The sequence below is a fragment of the Pollicipes pollicipes genome, unplaced genomic scaffold (assembly GCF_011947565.3).
Source record: "Pollicipes pollicipes isolate AB1234 unplaced genomic scaffold, Ppol_2.1 Scaffold_4002;HRSCAF=4701_pilon_pilon_pilon, whole genome shotgun sequence".
In the NCBI taxonomy this organism is placed as follows: Eukaryota; Metazoa; Arthropoda; class Thecostraca; order Pollicipedomorpha; family Pollicipedidae; genus Pollicipes; species Pollicipes pollicipes.
This window is the reverse complement of record NW_023596420.1, coordinates 30,605,433-30,627,319: the sequence shown is the minus strand read 5'-3', so window position 1 is coordinate 30,627,319 and position 21,887 is coordinate 30,605,433. Positions and strand designations below refer to the sequence as shown.

At 53.2% G+C, this 21,887-nt stretch overlaps 3 protein-coding genes across 4 annotated transcripts; 2 read left to right on the top strand and 1 right to left on the bottom strand.

Moving 5' to 3' along the window:
* Positions 1-1,579: 1,579 nt before the first annotated feature.
* LOC119094035 (synaptobrevin homolog YKT6) lies at positions 1,580-2,785 on the top strand. The gene has a single exon (XM_037217096.1). It carries the CDS (start codon positions 1,731-1,733, stop codon positions 2,325-2,327), a length of 597 nt encoding a protein of 198 aa, XP_037072991.1. The 5' UTR covers positions 1,580-1,730; the 3' UTR covers positions 2,328-2,785.
* A 1,332-nt stretch (positions 2,786-4,117) lies between these two features.
* On the bottom strand, positions 4,118-14,391 carry LOC119093963 (KIF-binding protein). Of its 2 annotated transcripts, none has more exons than XM_037216993.1 (12): positions 14,287-14,391; positions 11,571-11,766; positions 10,663-10,940; positions 9,849-9,980; positions 9,288-9,439; positions 8,832-8,933; positions 8,376-8,553; positions 7,563-7,747; positions 7,161-7,305; positions 6,152-6,273; positions 5,402-5,552; positions 4,118-5,066 (listed from the first exon to the last, which is right to left on the bottom strand). In XM_037216993.1, exons 2-12 carry the CDS (start codon positions 11,740-11,742, stop codon positions 4,905-4,907), a joined length of 1,779 nt encoding a protein of 592 aa, XP_037072888.1. In that variant the 5' UTR covers positions 11,743-11,766; positions 14,287-14,391; the 3' UTR covers positions 4,118-4,904. The 2 variants fall into 2 exon arrangements, with proteins under 2 accessions (XP_037072888.1, XP_037072889.1); XM_037216994.1 differs by lacking the exon at positions 14,287-14,391 and adding an exon at positions 13,913-14,082.
* A 165-nt stretch (positions 14,392-14,556) lies between these two features.
* Positions 14,557-21,593, top strand: LOC119094372 (mitochondrial import inner membrane translocase subunit TIM50). Its single transcript, XM_037217436.1, has 8 exons — positions 14,557-14,585; positions 16,900-17,509; positions 17,904-18,016; positions 18,240-18,467; positions 18,905-19,036; positions 19,371-19,494; positions 19,882-19,985; positions 21,414-21,593. The coding sequence occupies exons 2-8, from the start codon at positions 17,059-17,061 to the stop codon at positions 21,591-21,593; spliced, it is 1,332 nt and encodes a 443-aa protein (XP_037073331.1). The 5' UTR covers positions 14,557-14,585; positions 16,900-17,058.
* The last annotated feature ends 294 nt before the right edge of the window (positions 21,594-21,887 follow it).

Here is a 21,887-nt window from a genome sequence, read left to right as displayed (position 1 = left end):
GCGACAACCAAACCAACTTCAACAACACGTCCGCCGCCCCCTACGCATGCCTCTCGCCAAGGCCGTTTCTTGCGCGTTCTTGCGAATCGTATGCCTGGCTCTGCGCATGCTGCTGCTGTCCACACCTGCCTGTTTTGCAGCTTTCTACTGACAAATTTTTCCAGCCGACCTACGCGATGCCCAGTATCGAATGGAGGTCCGTGTTTCAGCAGCTTAAAGTAGCCAAAACTAAACAGACTCATGTTAGGCTGGTATATAAGGCTTCAAGGTCATATGACAGATGACATTGCTATTACACTGTATTACTATGGTATCATCGTTGCAACAACATTTGCTTTAACAAATCAAAAAATTACTGCCCTAACCTAGCAATGCTTTGCTAGCAGCATTGCTATCACGAGATGCTCTACATGTCTTATGTGTATGCGCATTGCTCTTCATATCGCAACGTCACTAAAAGTGCACCGTTTTTCCGGCACATGTGTGCAACAGGTGTGACGAAGATAGGCCTGACAAAATGCTGCAAAGCGTATTTTAGGAGCCGGAGCCACAATAGCTTGTAAACAGGGAGAAGCACTATCTTGCTTCTTTCTGTGCACAGTGGTAAACAGCATGCAGTTGTCTAAGTGGTGGGGCTGAGGCTTTTATATGAAAACATGCCTGTGACAAATTTATAGGAATAGAACACATGGTTTCTTTCGCTACATTGTCATAGTATTCACAAATGTGTCCGAAGCCACAAAAAGGTTGCACTTTCGATCACAGGATTCCATTTGCAAGGAATGCTGTGGCATTACTAATCTTATCTTGGGATCCCAGCGCATGCCTGTAAGCGATTAAATCAGAGATTCCCCAAGCTTGAAAGACCATACCCCCCCCCCCACCCCACACCCTCTTGCAAGCCTACCACCATGACTGACGCCTTTTTAGATATATAGCAGCGGCGTAAGTTCTCAAAATAAGTTGGGGGGGGGGGGGGCGGGGTAGGTTGAGCAGTGAACACTTACGAAGCTTGACCTCCAAACAGCCTACAAACAGGTTTTCCTCAGATTCGGTCCAATGTCCTCTCAAAGTGGGGGGCTGGAGCCCTCTCAGCTGAAAGGGAGCTTACACCCCTGATATACGACTTGTACCATCTACCGACATCTGAGCTTTCCCAGGGTTTGGAGGAGGTTCCCATCAAGCATGGGTAAAAACCTTTGTGCTAGAAGGCAGCTGAACTACGTCAGAGATGGCAGTCGTATCTGGCTACGAATGCGACGCTTTATGCAATTTTGTGCGCGTCCCAGTCTGCCCGAGCCTCTGTAATAATCTGACCAGTTCCTTGTGTTGCGGGTGGGGGACGCGGTGCGTGGTCTGTACATCAGCGCACATCTGTTGCATTAGTTGGAGGGTAAGGCTGGCCGGCAGTGAGTCATCAAACGTTGGGATAAAGATTGAGAATCCTGCATCTTGGTCAGCTGATCTCAAACTAGATGCCGTTTCATCAGGAAAGGAATTGTGGGGTGAAGATCTGTTGACCGAGTTGTGCTCACGGAGGCGGAATTCTGACCTTGAAAGATTGAAGTAGAGGAAAGCCAAAGCATCGAGAGGATAAAGTGGAAGCTGTCATTTGGCTCCGATTCATTTCAATCAGACAATTTGGAAGACATCAGTGGCTGTGTGGTGCAACTGGCTAACTTGGCAGAGAAAGCTCACACTGCCACTCCGCTATATTGTTAGCCTCAGCCATGAAGTTGTACAGTATTACAGTACTTTACAAGAACCCTCATGCTGCACAGACACTGAAAGCAGCCCAAGATTTGCAGAGCTTTGGGTTTTTCCAGAGAGGAAGTGTGCAGGAATTTATGACATTTACTAGCAAGATTCTGGTAGAAAGGTCCCACCAGTCATCCAGACAGTCTGTGCGAGAGCAAGAGTACATGTGCCACGTGTATGTGAGGGGAGACAATTTGGCAGGAGTAGTCATTTCTGATCATGAATATCCACAGCGTGTTGCCCACACTCTGATTACAAAGGTTTTGGATGACTTCTCTGAGAATGTAGCCCCACAAGCATGGCCAACAGGCACCCCAGAAACAGTGGCATTCACTGGCTTGGAAGCCATGCTGGCCAGGTATCAGAACCCAAAAGAAGCTGATGCTATGACCAAGATTCAAAGTGAGCTTGATGAAACCAAGATAATTCTTCACAACACCATCCAGACTGTGCTGGAGAGAGGAGAGAAGCTTGATGATCTGGTTTCCAAATCAGAAGACCTTAGCCTTCAGTCCAAGACATTCTATAAAACAGCAAGAAAAACTAACTCATGTTGTAACTTTGGTTGATCTAAAGCCACAATGTGGTATATGTGCATGCATTTTAAATGTATGTATGGCCTGTGCTAAATGTATTTTAAGGTGCTGTAATCAGTTATTTTCAGTTTTTCCCCATTCCCAGGAGGAAGCTATCAATGTGTTCATGAACACATCCATTGTCTTTGGTTCAGCATTATGATTTTGTTGTTGTATTTCAGCTGCAATATATCTGTCCTTAGTTTTTTTTCAAATTCCTTTCTGAGCAGTGCAAAAGTAAAAATCACATTTAGGCATACTGTGAACAACCTGTTTGCAATGCTGCTATCAGTGTAAGCTTTTCCTGAAGTAATTAGACTTCTGGCTGGCCATCGCCAAACTGCTTTCACATCGTACTCATTGCACTGTTGAAAATATGTGTATTGGTACCAAGCCACCAAATATTGTGTTGGGTCAATGTCTATAGTCAAGTAATAAAATGAGAAATGTCAGTATGGTTTACCACATTCAGTGTGGCTCCACTGAATGGCATGCACTTGTTCTGCCTGAGTACACTCAAGTATTTTGGTAGAATGGCTGCACTGCCATTTTTGCATTCTGTGATCTACAACGCATCATGCTCATTGAATTCTCTGTTTGGACAGTGATAGTCTTTGCAGTTAAATCCCAATTGCTATGTAGATACCAAAGTACTGCAATCACTTGTCCACACCTGGTGGCCTTTGACAGGTTGAACACCCCCTCCTCCCTTCCACCTCACCTCCAACTGCTCCGATCAGACCCAGGTTCAATCTAAACCAAGGTGAGATTGAGGCAAGGGCATCTGCAGGGTGTGGCCATGGATGGGGGTTGTGGTGGTGAGGGCACAGCTCAAAATTTTCAATGAAGCCTATTTTAATGAGCCACAGCCATGCCAAATGCCTTGTAATGGCTCAAGCCACTGCCTGTTCTTAATCCTAGTTTTTCTTGTCTACCACATGCAGATACCTGACAACTGACATCAAAACACTGATGGAAATTGGAGGCAGGGTATGTTTTCTGTAGTGAGCACAAGCGTCAAAATTGCAGATTAATGCAAGGAAAAGTGATGAATGTTCTGATCACTATCAGCGCCCCTTGCGGTGCCTCGTCGCTGATGAAACACCTGCAATAAACATCGGCCACAACGTTTCTTGCATACGAACGTTGCCCCCGCCACGAGCGCCGAAACACTGATGGAAATTGGGGCGGGGAAGGTTTCCTGTAGTGAGCGCGAGTGTCGGAATTGCACTCCAGGGTGAACCAGGTGACGGAGCTCTGGACAGATATCGGCGATCGGGGGCCTGTCCCACTTTTCACGGAGTTTCCACCGGTTTGCATAGTCAAAAGCTGCCCATGTAAGCGAAAACAGCTACAGGCGTGCACCATGAAGCGAGTACGACGCTTAGCGACTGGGAGTCCCCTGCGCGCACCGAGAACGAAGTGAGCAAATGAGTAAACTAAAAGTGAGCACATGTGTTCAATGCATCGAACACGCAACCCGACCCATGCAGCGGCTGGTAGTCCCACGCGGCGCCAACGGGGTAACGTGCGGAGCCCGGCGCATATCCCACGAGGCGTTATGCGCCGCGCACGTGCCCGAGACACCCTGCCTCCTGCAACCCTCTCTACGGCTGTCGAGTTCGAGCCAGAGCCAGAGCGCGGCGTCCATCCCCGCTGATGCACTCCAGTGCCGGGGCCGGAGAGCGCCGACGTGTGGGGGTGTGACGTCACCGGCGCATCTCGGGTGTTCCCCGATCATTCTGCTGGCAACGGCACTAGAACAGCGCTCTGACTCGCAGTCGCTGGCGAAACGCTCGGCCGGCCGGCCAAGCGGTTTATGTTTTTCTCAAACGACACTGGCAAGAACGCAGAAGCAGCGACGACTCGGAATCAGCAACGGCTGGGCACGTCAGCGACGCGCATCCGCCGCAGCAGGGCGGGTGGCGCCGCTGCTCGGGAACACGTGCAGCCAGAGGCGGACAAGCTCAACGCCTCACTTGAGGGCATGCCCGGACTGGGGCGTGGCGGTGCGCAGGCTGAGTCACGCGTGTGGAGGTCAGGAAGTTCGCCGTTGCCCCGTGACTCACGATACGACCGGCACGGCACGCTGCCACGACGAAGTGCAGACAAACGAATGCACCTTTGCCCATGCCGGTTGGGCCGCAGCCCAGCCGCGTCGGAACGGCGTCTCACGCAAAGCAAACTCGACGTCAAGTGAGGCAAAACAACATGCCATGGTACACTCTGGCAATTATGCAAAGATCACGACTCCTGAGCCAACCAAAGGCGAAGCTCGCGCGATCAAAGAGTTATACATGCGAAAAACACGAGCGACTGAAAAACGGAACGTGGACTTTTCAGCCCCCTTGCGGCAGGTCAGCCGACCAGCTGCACTCGTCTTGGAAACATCGACCAATCACCAGTCGTCAACACCGGGCGCTGATTGGCCCACAGCCGCCACCGTCTTCCCTGCAGCTAATCAGCGTCCTCCCACCAGCGCCCGCCTCAGCGGCCTCGCCGCCCACCCATACTCCCAGCTCCGCCGTCAAATATCACATGATTCAGGCGCTTCTCCCCCGGCGGCTTCAGCTAGACCTTGAGGTCGGTGGTGACGGTGCCGCCATCGTTGATGGCGTTGCGTATCCGGTCCATCTTGGTGGGCAGCAGGCGCGCCATCTCGCGGCAGGCCGCCAGCTCCTCGGTCATCTTCTCCGCCCCCATCGGCACCCGGTCGCAGTAGTCGATGATGAACTGCAACGTAGGCGGCACGCGGGTGTCATTGCTGCCGGTCGTTTCGGTTTTCCGCCAGGTGCATCCGCTCGGGCCGACCCCTGCTGCCAGCCGATCACGTGACCGAACCAGCGACCAGCCGCGGCGCCGAAATTGTACACGCGACCCACGCAGCACTCACGCGATCTCGCCATCCTTTGCGGCCAGACCCCGCGAAGGCTAGCGGTTCGCGTGGGGTCTAGTTCAGTGGAGTCCTGGCACGGCCGGCCGCTGTCGCACCCACCCAGACCGGCACAGTCGGCGGCCCAGACCCTCCGCCGACCGGGGCAGGGGGCTACAGAGCACCAGTGGCGCACCTGGTACGCGGCGATCGATTTCTGTACGTTGGCCAGCTTGGGCTTGAGCTCGATCTCCATCAGCCGGTTGTAGAGGTGGCCCAGGTGGAAGTAGGCGATGAGCACCGGCCGCGTCAGGTCCTCGTCAAACTTCTCCGGGAAGTGGCCCTCGCTGCCAGATGCGTTGTCATGGTTACACCGGGCGTGGGCAGTACAGTAGCGCACCGTGTTGGTACTTCACCGGCTCACGACGGACTCGACATCGGGGCGGTAGTCTCCGTTCGATCGCAGCTATTTGCAGCACACCTCCCCGCGCGCAATGGGACAGGCAAACAAACCGAAATTATGTAAGGATTGGGTCTTAATCCAAAAGTACTTTTTCTCTATATGTTATCAGATCGAGCAGGGAACTACATTTCAAAAACTTAACACTAACGAATTCCAACAAAGGTCATCGCAACTATTCCGCTTTGTCTTCAGCCGTGGTATTTTGCGCTATTATGGTGTCATTATGTAAGCACCAACATGTGAAACTCACCTGCATCAAGCCTAAGCTAAGGCGAACACTTTGTAACTTTGAATAGCGTGTAAAAAACTCTCTTGGCAAACAGGAAGTGTACCGACGAATCAGGAGTGTACGCAGCGATCCACTACATGATGAGCTAAAACGCATCTTCGGTAAACCGAATCCATTTAACATTGACGGTGCGCCGGAGGGGCAAGACGGCCGTTTTGAGTTGTCCCTGCGTTCTCAACCGTCCCGCAACGCACCTGTCCTTGAGTGTATCGAGGAACAGGTCGAAGTACTTGATGCTTTGGTGCGCCAGGTGGTTAATCTTCTCCACCACGTGAGCGGTCACGTGCTGGCCCCGTTTGTCTCGGTCCCGCTGGAGCTGGAATGGGTCACAGTTCAAACATCAGGTGATAGGTCACACGCCAGGTCACAGGTCACGCACCAGGTCACAGGTCACACACCAGATCACACACCACACACCACGTCGCAGGTCACACACCAGGTCATAGGCACACACCGGGTCACAGGTCACGCACCAGGTCACAGGTCACACACTGGATCACACGCCACACACCACGTCGCAGGTCACACACTAGGGTACAGGTCACACACCAGGTCAGAGGTCATACACCAGGTCACAGATCACACACCAAGTCGCAGGCCACACACCAGGTGATAGCCATATGCCTGGTCACAGGTCACACGCCAGGTCGCAGGCCACACATGAGGTCACAGATCGCACCAGGTCACACACCAGGTCACACGTCACACACCAGGTCACCTGCCACACACCAGGTCACAGGTCACACACCTGGTCACAGTGGCTTGAGCAGGACTGCCAATCCCAGCTCCACCAGCCAGCAGGGCTGACAGGACGCTCACAAGCATTCCAGCCGCGTTTTTGCACAGGCATTTTCAGTGAATTGAATTCACTGAATCAGCAGTGAATTCATCGAAAGGCTACCCAGATCAACAAGGTAGAACCCACCCATTCATTCACGAATGACTCATCCTACCAGGACAATTTACCTACCTTGTGTCAGTTCGCATACCTGAGCTCCAGCTGAACTCGACGTGGCGTTGTGCGGTGTATTCGCCGTCTCACAACACAGACCTGAGGTCACCTCGACCTTGCACTGAGCGATGTCGCTGCGGCTCTAGATCTCGCCTCTCCACGCCGCAGACCTGAGCTCACCTCGACCTTGCACTGGGCGATGTCGCTGCCGCTCTAGATCTCGCCTCTCCACGCCGCGGACCTGAGCTCACCTCGACCTTGCACTGGGCGATGTCGCTGTAGATCTCGGCCAGTTCGTACTGCAGCTGTCGGATCACCAGCAGGTAGTAGGTGGGGTTTAGCTCGGCCAGCACCGGCTCCAGCAGGTCCACACGACGCTTGTACATCTTGCACTGGCTGGAAGCGGCGCGAAGACCAGGTCAGCGATGGCGACATCGATGACTGGCAGCACGGTTAGGGCACATCGACCTTGATACAAATCCAGTTTCCCATCACTTAGCAACACGTCAATCACTGCTCAGCTGATCACACTCTTCCTCAGACTACTGGAGACCCGTGGCTGAACTGACAGCGGCAGCAGCCTTATCCGACACCGCCCCCCCCCCCCCCCGACACCACGGCCGCCCCTCTCCTTCCACCGCTCGAGTCCGCACCGGTCCAGGTCACTCTCGAAGAAGATCAGCGCCTTGAACAGCTGGCTATGCTCGCGCACCACCTCCACGTGGTCGGAGGCGTGCTCCTGCAGCGAATAGTACTCCTTGGCGCGCTGGATCCAGCGCTGGGCGCACAGGAACACGCGGCGCGCCTCCTCGAAGTCGCGCACCGGAGAGTCCGGCATCTGTAGAGGGAGAGCAGGGAGTTAGGGGAGCCCGGAGAGAGGCGGGGTGGCGAGACACTCCGGCCGTCATGGAATAGTTCGTCGGCGCTGCTGGCCCAGGGCAGCGACGCTGGTGTAGGTGAGGCGTGATTACAGTTCAGCATTTTGGCTGCGTATTCTAGAAGCTCTGACGGTGTTTCAGCCCTCATGTCATGACCCGATTTAGTAACGATTAGCCAGGCAGTCGTGCCATGAAGGCAGCCTGAAATGCATGATGAGGCGAAACTAATGCATTTCTTTTTCTCCAATGAATCGTGACAAGAGAACAATCAAGAATCAGCAGAATCATCGAGCCCATCTTCAAAAGAAAAAGCTTCCACCACGAATATCACAGGGAATTGAACAGCGAAGACGAACAGCGTCACGCCAAAGCACAGAACAAAATAAAGCAAGGATAATAACAAAAAATTCGATTTCTAGAAATACAGGAAAAAACGCAAAGACTCGCATTTGCCAACCATCTCCGCGCATGCCTCACAGTCTAATCCACAGAGCCTCCTGCGCGTCTGACACGCCGGCACGCCCTCGCGCACCGCCCCACAGAGAGCGCGGCGTCAGGCGGCGCCACTTGCCGGCCACCGCCACCCACCTGCTTCTCCAGCTGCGACAGCTCCAGCTGCCGGAAGAACAGCTGCCCGGTGCTGGGCTCGGCCGGCGGCGAGGGCGTGGAGGTGACGAGCCGCTCGGCCGACGACTGCAGCAGCACCTGACCCAGCTTGGTCCAGCAGCGCGCCACATCCGCCTCCCGGTGCCGGTACCGCTCCAGCCTGGCGCGCACCGACCCCGGTGAGACTGCGCGTCCCGCTCGACGCCTGGGGCGGCCGCGATGGTCGACGGTCGACCCGCGGGAAGGTAAGCACGTGACCAGCGGAAGTGTCAGCACAGCCGCGCCGGTCCAAGCCGTCCCCAGACCCCGCGTCAGGAGCGCCACCTTGCGACACACGCCCCCCCCCCCCCCCAGCTGACGCGTCGGGCCGTCGCGGTAGCACCGCATGAACACCATGAGTACCCCCGCCCGGCTCGCCAGCCCCGGCCGGAGGCTTACTTGGCCTGGTGCTCCTCGGATGTCTGGTCGGGTGCCGCCCGCAGCTCCTCCCCGTGCTGCTCCAGCACGTGCGTCGCCGCCGCCAGGTGGTGACGGGCGTTCCTGCGGCAGCACGTGACGCGTGACGTCACCACATCGGGGGGGGGGGGAGCAAAGGGCGGACGGCTGCGGAGCTGAATACACAGCACAATTAGTCATTGGTAAAAAGTCATGCACATAAGTTATATCAAGTCATCGTCCTTATTTGATCCAATCAACAAAATGGCACGGAAGACCCGCTTGCTGTGACCAATCACCAAGCAAGGTTATCAGTGAGGCAAACTCACGGAAGCCAGAACATACCTCCTGCGACTAAAACGGCGCCTATTACTTCAACCACAACGCAAGTGAGTTTCAAAACGAACACATCGTGCGGCCCTGCGTGTAAGGAGGACGGGGGGGGGGGGGGGGGCTCACCGGAACATCTGCTTGGGCAGGTAGAACTGGGAGAGCGTGGCCGAGTTAAGCGCCCATTCCACTTTGTCGAAGGAAGCGCTGTCGAGCTGCCGGGACAGCGTGTTGTGGCAGTACAGCGCTGCCTTCACCGGCTCGCCCACGTTGTTGTACGCCTAAGGGGACGTGAAAGAAATGCATTGGCCCACCACGCTTACCAGGCGGGGAAGTCCGATAAACTACCTAAGAAAAACTAACAGTCGTTGTCTTTGGTGTTTTAGGACGTATCGACTGTAATGGTCATTTAGCGATCAGGAAAAAAGTAAATCACGCAGTTAGCACTGCATAAGACTACCTTCCGAAGCGTCGTCGCTTCTGGTGGAGACCAGGGCAGTGAGTCTGCTGCGGCAGGGGGGGGGGGGGGGCTCGGGACCCAGACCTCCCGCGCCGAGGCCGCTCACTGCGCACTACTCCGCCGGCTACACCACGGAGATACACTGTCCGTCCACATTACCGCCGACCACACGGCACGCATGCCGACCGACGTGGTAAGCGGAAGGCGGGAGGGGGGGGGGGGGGGGGTACCTGGGCCAGATAGTACAGCGTGAGGGTGTGCAGCTCCTCCAGCTTGGTCTGGCCGCTGCGGCCCTCCTTCGAGTCGTCCGTCTTCTCATCGTCGGGACGACCCTCCCGGAACAGCTCGGACATCTCCACCGGCTGCCGCGGGGGTCGTCGGAGGTCAGCGGACACCGCCAGACATCGACAAGGTCAACAAGGTCAGATATCATCACGCGACCGTTTCACGCCGCGAGTGGCATGCAACCGAACACTTCTCAGCAGTGAAGCGATCGCGCATGTAGCCTTATCCTACCTCTAACGCAAGGCTAGGAGCAGTTTGTGCTCTTGGCTCCGCCTGACGGTACCCCCCCCCCCCCCCCCCCCACCCCCCACTCCCCTAGGATTGTCACGCGCACATCTTCCACGTCACCGTGTCTGTACCTGGCGCGCGCCTCGTGCCGATTTCGCGCGTTCCCCGACATGATCCCCGCGCCGATCTCGCGCGTTCCCCAACATGCGCCCCCGTGCCGATCTCGCGCGTCCCCCAACATGCGCCCCCCACGCCGATCTCGCGCGTTCCCCAACATGCGCCTCCCGCGCCGATCTCGCGCGTTCCCCAACATGCGCCCCCCGCGCCGATCTCGCGCGTTCCCCAATATGCGCCTCCCGCACCGATCTCACGCGTTCCCCAACATGCGCCCCCCGGCGCCGATCTCGCGCGTTCCCCAACATGCGCCCCCGCGCCGATCTCGCGCGTTCCCCAACATGCGCCCCCGCGCCGATCTCGCGCGTTCCCTGACGCTCCCCCCCCCCCCCGCGCCGACGCCACCGCCGCACACACCTTGAGCGTGACCTGGTCGCGGTACTGCTGGTACACGGTCTCGGCCGTCTGCAGGTAGTGCTGGCTGCGGTTGTGCTCGCCTCGGCGGCTCCACACTAGGCCCAGCTGGTTGAGCGCGCTCAGTGTGCTGATGACGGTGCAGGGCCCGAGCGCCGGCGCCGCGCGCAGGCTCGCCTCCAGCAGCTCCTCGCCGGCCGACGGCTCGTCCGTCTCGACGCCGATGTAGCCCAGGTAGTAGAGCACGGCCGCCAGCTGGTGCGACGCCGGGCCGATCACGTCTGGCGGCGCGGCGGGACGGCGGCTCTCAGCGCGGCCGGGGTGCGGGTCACGGGGGCGGGGCCCGGGCCCCAGCCAGGGCCCGAGACAAGACCCGGCGGCACGCAGGCTCATCAGAGCACACAGTGTTGCAGGGAAATGAGTCAGGGATACAAAATGACGGCACATGGACAGCGGTACCGTCATGTTTTGAGGTGAAATAACAGAAATACATGTTCGCTTCGTATCTAGGGAAAAGATGTGCACCAAAGCTACACATCCCATCTGGCCGCGGAAAGAATATTGGAACCAGCATATTCAAAAAGCCTGTATGAATATTTGAAGTTTTCACATGACCTAACAAAAACATGTGCGGGTACATTTATGTTTGGCACAACAAACTCTTCTGTCAGCATTCTTTTTTTACAGATTTTTGCTCGCCTCAGGCATTCACATAGGTTGAGGCCTGTGTTAGATCCAGTTTGTTCTTGCATTCCAGAGCTGTCACAGCTGATGAAACATGATAGCCTTACCAACTATCCAAACACAAATGCTTCACCTTCTTCTCTCAGATTCTCCAACAACCTTACCATCTGCTCTGAATCGCCCCTGTGTCTTCAGCTGACCAGAGCAGCACCCTACTGGACACTCACCACTCTGCTCGATGTGTCGCTCCAGCTGGAACTTGGCATCGTTGAGGAGCTCGCGGGCGGCGTACTTTGACTTGTACGGCTCGTCCTCGGGGTCAGAGGCGCTCACCACCTCCAGCAGGTGGATGGCGCGCTCCAGCTTGTCCCGCACGCTCTCCTGCGTCTCCGGGTCCATCCCGCCGTCGCAGTCTGGTCACAACTAAGGTCACAGTTCAGGTCACAGTTTAAAGTATGTGGGCTGTTTCTGGTTGAAAGCCAGCTTTGATGGCCATGTCCTCGCACAGCTCCTGCCCAAAACATGACAGAAAAAGCAGATTGGTTGATTGGTCACAGGGTTAATTCAATGTGAAGATGAACCCAGCAGTGAGGCTTCCAGTTACAGTCTTGCCTTTAAATAAACCCTTCAGTCCCATGACCCATAAAATGGTAAGGTTCCAATCTAGATCCCTGGAACCATCTTCTGCTCACAGAGCCTGAGGGATCACAAAAGGCAGACGACTGTGTGGTACATACATGTTAGCATGTGCCTGTTTGTGCGAGTGTGCTGCTTATAGCATATGATCAGAAAATTTCCTGCATTGGGGCATGAAAAGTATTTTAAAAGAGATCATCTGTGGAAAATGCATATTGATAAGACAGTAGCATTAGCTTTATTGCTCAGAAAAACCAGGAGAATGGAAACATAGTTTGTTTGATATTTCAGCAACATTCTTTTATTGAAACGAGGCATCAAAACAAATAAACAAACATGCCGTTATCAAAACACGTGAGTAATGTTCCTCGCTAATGCACTGAACAACTTATGAAAACGCATATTTGTAAACAGTGGGCTTGCTAAGGATCATATTACAAAATGCATAGCCAAGGAAATGGTCCTGCATAACCAGTTGATGGGTGCTACCTGAAAACAACAAACTGGGTATCCTTATTTTCACACAACACCCAGTTTTCCACACATTTCATACACTTTCCTCTCAAAGTTGGCAGGTTAATGTCAAAGTGTGAGGTGGTGGAAGGTGGCAGAACCCCTATAACAACTGAATGCAAACCTGTGTGCTCATGCATAACTTGCATGAAACAACCTCTGATGCACCAAATCATTATCCACAAATGCACAATTTCATAACCATCTACCCTTGTTTGAATATCATGCAAATTTGCCAAAAAATTAAAAGGTGCAAAGGTGTGTGAAGTGTGACCTATCCCCAACTTCTGTCACCTTAATGCATATTGAGAACTACCTCTAAAACACCTAACACCTGATTCTCCTTGTTTGTGCCAAATCCTGGTGTGTGGTGATATCTTGCCTGGGTTAGTGCCTGGACTTGGACTAGACCTACAAGCAGTTCTCCATTTTTATGACATACACCAAGCACAAAAATATGCTATAATACTTAAAGCACTATTGAGCAACAAAGGACAAACAGTGGTATCCCTTACCTATGTTAAGTCAATATTATAATCTGGAACATCAGTGGGGGCCTATTGGAGCTCTGGCCAGGACCTCTCCTGATAGAAAAGAATTGTTTCCACTCCAGGGTGGCATGAAATGTCAAGATCCCACTCTTGAGATGCACCAGTGAGCTCACAAATGCTCATTTGGTCAGTTGTTAAACATTTTAAACTTGCAAAACATATGAACCTCTCCACACTTTGATAAATGACTGCTTCTATTATATACTACTGCTTTTGAAAAAGTATTGTGGTGCACATACCTATAATATAAAGGGAGGTGGGGTCACAAAATTTATCCTGGTCTTTGGAATTGGGGTTGACATGATTTTTGGGGTCTAATAACATTGGGGGAAGAAAAATGCTAATTTATGAAGAATATACAGACCATTTTTCTGTGAAAAAAATGTGTTGTAGTATTTTCCCTGAAACAACCATTGCAATATCACAATCACATGTCCATGAAATATTGCCCCTATCCAATGAAATGAGTCCTGACTGAGCAATAAACTCAGAGTTTAGATTTAGTAGGTATATGCTCCACAGTAAGGTGAAAATTGTTGCTGCATGGGACATGTGTTATGGCATAATATATATCATTGTCAATTTGGCCTACCATTGGCTAAGTATTTTTTTAGTGTCACAAATCAATCAGCACATCAGCCAGCCAGCCTGCAAAAAAGAATCATCCATTGCATCCAATGCTTGTGACATGGGTGTGCTGAACCTGGAGCACATGTGTGCAAAACTCAGGCAAGACCAAACTGTGATGAGTTTTCAAACTATCTTTGCTTGAAATTACCTTGTTATTCATCACATCATGTTATAACTCCTTGAAACATTGTGACCCTGTGCTGAAATTGGTGATTATGCACTGGACATGGGGATCTCACATTTACACTGTACATGCACTGAAATTGTTGGTGGAATTTTGCTACTGCCTGTGACAACATGCTCATGTGAACAGCGCAGCATGTATCTTTTTTGCAGGTGACCCGGGTATTTTGGCAATCTGGCCCCGGGTCTTCCCGCATTTTAATTGCTCAAAATATATTTCTTAAGGGAAATTTCGGCTCATTTCGGTAGGATGCAACAAAAAAAACTTGTTATGCTGTATGGACCCTTAAATACACATAGTAATATTTACTATCGATCCCAAACCAGGACGCAGTGTTCCACGATACGTAGGTACTTGTGACAAAATCACCCTGCCCGGCAGGTCGCCGGGATGCGTCGATATCCCCAAGCACCAAGCGGAACGCCTTACCTTTTTGAATACCTAATGCACGAATAACCGAGAGGAACAACCAGCAGCCCCAAACCAAGACCCACGGGGGTGAACACAGCAGCGCATCAATCCACACGTCCGAAACACGCACGTGGGACCGATGATACGGAATAGAAAAAATTTCGAGAAACTAAGAGAATTTTGTTTTGGAAGCAGCCTACGTAGTCGTTAGTGACGCGTAAGCTGCAATCATGTGTACGGTGCTTTGCGCACGGGACCGTATTAAGCACGCGATTGTGTGGATGTTCAGGTGCGGAACCCATCCGGCTTATGCTCCTGTAATATGTTGGTTGGGAACAGGCAACGTGTGAAGTGGTTTTGGGCAGTTTCCGTTTGTAGTTGCTCATCATTTTCAAAGTAACGTTAAATTGTGGTGATTTGCGGCCCACAGATAAGTCAGTTCTTACCCTGACTACCGCTCCAAAGTACCCAAAGGCCAAACTACAATCACGGCAACCATTACACCGCATGTTCATCGTGAATCCAAGCACCCAGTTGGGTGAATGGTCAGCATCAATTTCAGTGTGTAGGGGGCAAATGTTTCATGGAGTCATGATGTTTTTAGTCAAAAATGCTGTAGAAACTTTTTCATGTATGTAAAAGCTAATCTGGCTTGGCCCTGAGTGGCATGTGCAATTGCTAGGCTCAGAGTACTCATGTTGAAAAGGTCTCCAGTGCAGCATATGTATTTTTTCAGACTGACCAAATGGCAGATACATTATTTGTTGTTGAAAGGAAATGTTGTTCCAGAGTGTAAGTAAGATCATGTGCAAAGCATCTCCAGCATAGTGAAACATTGGATAAAGAATCTTGGCATGTGTTCACAAGAAATTTTGATGTCCTGTGGCTGGAGCATTGATGCTAGCACCACCTATTTTAGTCTGTTGAGTGATGTTTTTTCAGATAAATGTAATTTTAGGGTGGGAGCTTATAGCAGCTTGGACATTCAGTGCAATATAGCCCAGACTGAGTTTGGTGCATACATCATCAGGTGGAGTGTGAATGGTGCTTGGGAGCCCTGCTCTGTGGGCGGTTATTTTGCTGGCAGGCAGTTGTTTTAGCTGTGTTCCTGAAAACTCAGCCTGAAGAGATATAATGTCTGCCTTTTCACTAATTTATGAGAGGCAGGGGAACATGGTTTAACCATCTTTTGGATGTGTGTTAACAACTGTTATTTTTGGTTGTTAACCATGTCATTTTGGTTGTGCTACCAGCTCAGGGTATTGTCTGACATACTCTGCCTTATATGCCTCTCAGGAAAACATACCATGAGGTCTGTTTTTGGGTGTCCCACCAAACAGTGTGTGCAGGGATGTAAGCCCCTGAAGACCTGAGGATAGATGTGATTTTTGCCATGTTTATTAAGTGTCATGCCATGAGTGAGTATACTTCTTAGATGATCACATATGTGTTCATCTAATGTAGTTCTCAGTTGATCATGTGTAGAGTTCAACAAAGGCAGGTGGTGCACTATTAAGTGTAAGCAGTGGGAAACTCAAGTAGGGCCAGATCTCCTCTAAAATCATGTAATTTTTGTACCCTTTCATCCAATTAAGGCTGCCCTGTTGATATGTTAATGGAAGCCAAAAGTGTGTCATCAAAACTCAAAGAAAGTGGGACCCCTAAATTCAGGTTAATGGATGATGCTAATCCCTGATAATGGTATGTCATAACCCCAGGAAGAAGGTGTTCCAAGACCATGTTTTCCCCAACCTTAGGCAAAGTTGTGTTTGAGGCTTAGACAGAAACACAGGCTATACTAGGCTGAAGGATGCCCATGCTGAGAGAATTGGCAACCTTGGCTTTGCTAGAAGATATACTCTATACTCTGCTAAGGGGATAGTCTGCCCCAATCCAAGGGAGTCAGCCATCATGATACATATTGGTAGATGGGACCACAGACTCAAGTACAAATGCTTTCCCAAGCCCACTTGAGAGACATCTGAAGGACCATTCCACCTCTGAATATTCCACATGTGTCATATGCAAGGGGGAGGGCTTGATCCTTGTCAAATTGTGACATGTATCAACACCCATGTTAATAACTTAAGGCCCCTCTGATTAGCATGTGGGTCTTCTCAATAAAGCTAAGGACCTCCTTCTTTCAGAACAGGGCCTCCAAATCCAGCAAAGGGCATTGTCAGCCCAAAGCCAGGTCTTCCTGATCCAGATATATGGCCATTTGATGTCAAAAGACTCTCCTGTTCTAGAAAGGGGTCTTTGTGACACATTGCACTGCATCCTAATGCAGAATAGAGACCTAGTTCAGAAGGGGGCCTCCATGATCCAGCAAAAGGGACTTGTGATCTGGAGCATGGGCTACCTCAGTTATGAGGGCTTACTTGACATTGCTTTTGGTAATCCATGAGAACCTACAAAGCCTTCAGGCAAAAGGGATTCCAAAATTTTGATCTGGCAAAAAGTTGGTATTGCCTCCCCTGCCTGCTGGCAGGGAGCAATGGTTTTTCTGCCCCCCCCCCCCCCCCCCCCATCCTCCCTCTGCCACACTGCCCTTGCTTCGGAATAACTTTTAAAAAATTTAGAACAGTTTTGCCATGCATATGCACATCTGACACTTCACTGCCATTTCAGGTCTACCGCAACATTCAAAGGAAGCTGTTGACAGGAGCTGAAACAATCAATTAATATCAGCATTGTTGCAAGTGTATTGGCTGTCCGGACTCGGAGCCTGACGGAAGGGATACTGCTCGTAAGCTCGCGAGCGACACTAGTCAGTCCGAGTGCGCCGCGATGGCCGCCGGACGCTGCGCACAGCTGGCCGCCAGCCTGTCGGGTTTGTCGCGTCTCTCGCACCAGGCGGTGTGCCGGACGGTCGCCGGCCCGCGGCTGGACTCGCAGCCGCTGCTGCGGCGGCTCGGCGCCTCCCTCCTGAAGACGTCCACTGTGGCGCTGTACTCAACGGGCAAGGGCGGCAGCGAGGGCAGCAAGCTGACCGGCTTCACCTCCACGTCGGCCGGCTCCGGACTGGCCGATGAGATCCTTAGCGCCAAGGTGAAGGCGGAGGAGAGCCAGGGGAAGACGGGCGGCGACGGAAAGCAGTCTGATGGCGGCCAGAAGAGCGAGGACGAGCGCGCCGAGGAGGAGAAGAGGAAGGAGGCGTCGTGGAGGGCCATGAAGTACACCTTCGCCTTCTTCGGCGTGACCTTGGCAGGCTTCAGCGGCTGGACGATAGCAGTGTTTGGTACGTTTTGGTTGCCCGCGGGCCTGCGATGAAGCCGCTTACGTGGGATAATTGTTGCCATGGCCCCGATGTGTGGTGCGCTAGGTGACCATTTTTCAAGGTGCGTCGTACATTTTAGGCGGGTCAGTTTGGTAGGTTTGATAGCACTGTTATGCCACTTGTCTTTTCTTGTCCTTGTGCGTTATGTTGTCAAGGTGTATTTTGTGTGCCTCGTCATGTAGGTGCCTCTTTTTATTGAAGCGTTTCTGCGTGCTATATGATCTCGCTACCCAGAAAACGCTTGTGCATGTTTTTCAAGATTTAACGTGGATGCTTCAATATCCACGATTTGTCCGTCCAGCTCCCACTTTGTTTCAGAGGACATGCACAGAACCTAAGCTCTCTTTGTTTACAGGGGCGCCCATCAAGGACCCTGAGGGCAACGTCATGTACGACGAGTTCTCGGACATGTCATTCGTAACGCAGTACCTGAGCAGGACGTGGAAGGAGCTCAAGCTTTACAACAAGGTAACTGCATCGCAAACCTATCTGTGCGGTGCATCGCTTCAGCTGCTCTGTCGCTCCTTGCTCCTGGAGATCTTTTCTCGGTGGCGCGGAATTTCAGCGGACCCGTCTCCCCATGTCGTAAAGCGCCTCGTCTCGCGTCGCCGGAGACCGACGCGCCGCCTGTCCGCCGCGGCCGCTCCTCCCCTCCCCCCGCCTGACGCGTCTCGCCACGCTCCGCCGCCAGATGATCAAGGACCCGTCGCGGGCCCAGCTGCTGCCCGACCCGCTGCAGTACCCGTACATGCAGCCGCCCTACACGCTCGTGCTGGAGATGACCGGCGTGCTGGTCCACCCCGACTGGACGTACAAGACGGGCTGGCGCTTCAAGAAGCGGCCCGGCATCGACTTCTTCCTGCAGCAGGTCGGCCCGCCGCTCTTCGAGGTCGTCGTCTACACGGCCGAGCAGGGATTTGTGAGTACAGCGGCGGCGGAGTCGCGTGATCGCCGCTAGGGGTCAGCGGGGTGTCGATGCGGCTTGGACCCGCGCTTCTGTGGGGCGGAAGTGAGCTGTGGGTTGTTTTTGGGTGCTGGTAGCTTTGCACATGATGTAGATGTGTCTACAATTTAGAGAGGCGTACGCACGTGAGGTATGTTGCTGCGCTTCTGAATGAATAAAGCTATCAACTTTTGTAGTGCATGATAAAGTGATGTATGTATTTCCGCTGGGGCTCGTGAATCCTTCGTCTTTTCAGACTCTTTTCTCGTACTGCATGACGTAGGGATATCTGTATTTCCGCTGGCGGTCGTGAATCATTTGTGTTTTCGGACTCTATGCTCGTATTGCATGACGTAGGAATGTCTGTATTTCCGCCGGGGCTCACCAATAATGTGTCTCTGCTTGCATTTCAGACTGCGTCGCCGATAGTGGACGCGCTGGACCCGCAGGGGTACGTCATGTACCGGCTCTTCAAGGACTCGACCCGCTACGTCAACAGCCACCACGTCAAGGATCTGAACTGTCTGAACAGGGACCTCAGCAAGGTAGCCAGTGGGCCGGGCCATCGGGGGTACGAACTGCCCGGTCCCGAGCGGGCCCCACCAGGGGATCTTGCGGACCAACGCAGGGGGATGTGGATCATTTATGATCAGGCGGCAAAAGCGGTGGTTCTACTCATGGGATGTGGTTATAAAATGGACCGCCAGGCACGTTTTTTGGAATACGGTACTAATCGCATAGGATCCCAAAGTGAACTTGGGGCCCATTGCTCTGATGGAGCAGGGGGGAGAGGCTCGATCCAACAGTCGTTTGTGCTGCTGTGACGCTGACCAGTTGCCATGGAGACGCACGGTTTGCCCGAGCCCACGCGTCCCGCAGGTGATCATGGTGGACTGGAACGACAAGTCGGTACAGCTGAACCCGCGGAACCACCTCAGGGTGAAGAAGTGGGCGGGCAATGACGACGACCGCAGTCTGGTGGACCTGGCCATGCTGCTCAAAGGTCAGCATGTCTGTCTGTCTGACCGTCCAGACACCCGCACCGCCCTCGGTCTGGCCTAAGCCAAGCCCACAGTCCTCTGCGGCATCGTTGAGGACGCTGTGCTCGCCGAGTGTTTGGTACGAGGTGCCTGCTGGGTGTATGACGTTCTTTTTGCCGTGTGTTAGGCTACCTACGTTGTCGCGGACATTTGCGTTGCGCTTTGTTTTTGCTCGGTCGCCCTGCGTTGTCTAACGGCCTTGCTGCTGTGGTCGTCTGACTGACCGCGCTGAGTTAGCGGAGTGTGGCGGAACCAGGGCGGATGGACTTCTCCGTCACCAGAGACAGGGTCACGCCGACGTCCCCCCCTAGACCGTCGACCCACGTGACCTGCCCCGTCCCCGCCGGCAGCCGTGGCCACGTCCGGCGTCGGGGACGTGCGGGAGGTGATGGACTTCTACCGTCAGTACGACGACCCGCTGCAGGCCTTCCGCGAGAATCAGCGGCGGCTGCAGGTGGGTGGGGCAGGGGCCGCGCGGCGACGGTGGTGCCATCTCAGCCGCGCCGTGGCGCTGTTCTGTACTTCTTTATGCTGTTAGCATGAATGCTTAGTTTCTGGACCCAAGTTCGATTAGAACTGCATGGAAGATTGATGGCACTGATTGCTAAAAAGCGTAAATGTACGCTCACATTTACAATGATGGCGTGTTTTGGCGACGAGGCTCCATCTATAAAAGTAGGTTGTGTGAAGTACTAACCCACATCATGTCATGGGCATGAGCCAGTCATCGACATCATTCCCGGGAGTTAGCTCATCACCGTAGGAGGCTAATCCACACTTCATTTCCACCTTTCCTACACATTCGTGGCCCGTTCTCAAACCCAGGCTATTCCTGCATGCTTCTTGATATACTGTGCCGCTTCTTGATTCACAAATATCGATTGCCCCACAAGCCTTGGCCCTGGGTGGACCGCAACTGTTTCGGGCAGCGGTGTTGACAGGGTGGGACAGTAGGCACTCCCCCTCGCTGTTTGGCCGCAACCTGAGCTAAAGCCGCAAAACGGGACATGGTAGATAGCCTGATGTTTAACAAATCCAAATATGCTCGATTTCCACTCACGGTCGACCGTTGGGACCTTTTTTGATCAGGCTCAGCTCAACAAGGGATTGGAATCGATAAAGATCAGGTAATGTCGTCACAGGTTATTGACCTTTATTAACCTTGAATAACTTGCTGATCAGTCAAAAGTGACCTACATATGTGAAGACTGCCTTTCGACACTGGTCTTGTGTCTCAAGATACCATTTGCTCCTAATGAGCAGCAAAACATTGTATTTGGCGTAAAGTGACGCTGCATATTTGGAAAAATGCCACAGCTCAGTGACTTGCATAGACCTGGAACCGTGCAAAACTTAGGCAGTAAATGTTCTAAGGGTCTAGTAGACAAAATGGAACCATCTTACGGTTTTCCGTGGTCCCAGGAATGCCGCTTGGAGGAGGTGGCATGCAGACCTCGCCGCGCGAGGGTTACTCTAGGTCGTGAAAACATTATCTCGATGCTCTAACGTGCCGTGGATGGATTCAATTGCTAGCCGCGCATAGGCGATGGCCCCGAGCAAGCGCCAAAATGTGATGACTTTGAGTGAAATTATGATGCATCATACGCATGGTGGACCGAGGGTTTTGATTGGTTTGATGACGGAAATTCCGCGCCGTACAGTTGCCCCACACGCTCACTCTGAATGTTGCTGCTGTGAATGTAAGTATAAAATGGTTACGATGCTGTCAATTGATTGACAACCGAAAATATGTCGCAACACCTTCAGATGAGCTGCCCGTTCAACACATGAGGGAAGGGGGGTCCACCCGCGCCGTGTTGCGTTCGTTCTCTGCGCGTTCCCACATGTCAGATCAGAGCTGACCTCGCTCCTCCCACTCCAGGAGCAGGAGGAGGCGATGCAGCGGCACAGGGCCGAAGAGGAGAGCAAGGTGCCCATCGTCAAGAAGAGCTGGACCGTTCATGCTTCTGCGGCGGCTAGCGACACCGGTCGTCACGCTCCTGTTCAGGCGCTTGTCGCCACCGTCGGCGGCGGACGCCGTGATCGGCATAGGTGGCGCTAGGATCGGCGCAGATGGCGTCAGGATCGGCGCGGGTGGCGCTAGGCTCGGCGCAGGTGGCGCCACGGTCGGCGTGACGATAGTGAAACGGTGCGGCAGACCCTTCGCGGGACGGATGGACCCGGACCGATCGCCCGGCCGGACCGCGTGATTAGCCCGGCCGGTGAGGCGCCGCGGTGTCTCCACTGTGCGCGCCTGACGCCAGCCAGACTGCCCTGTGCTCTTTATGCTCACTGGAAATACACGGCGGGACGGCGCGGCGACGGGTGGACGGCGGGACGGTGTGGCGGCGAGTGG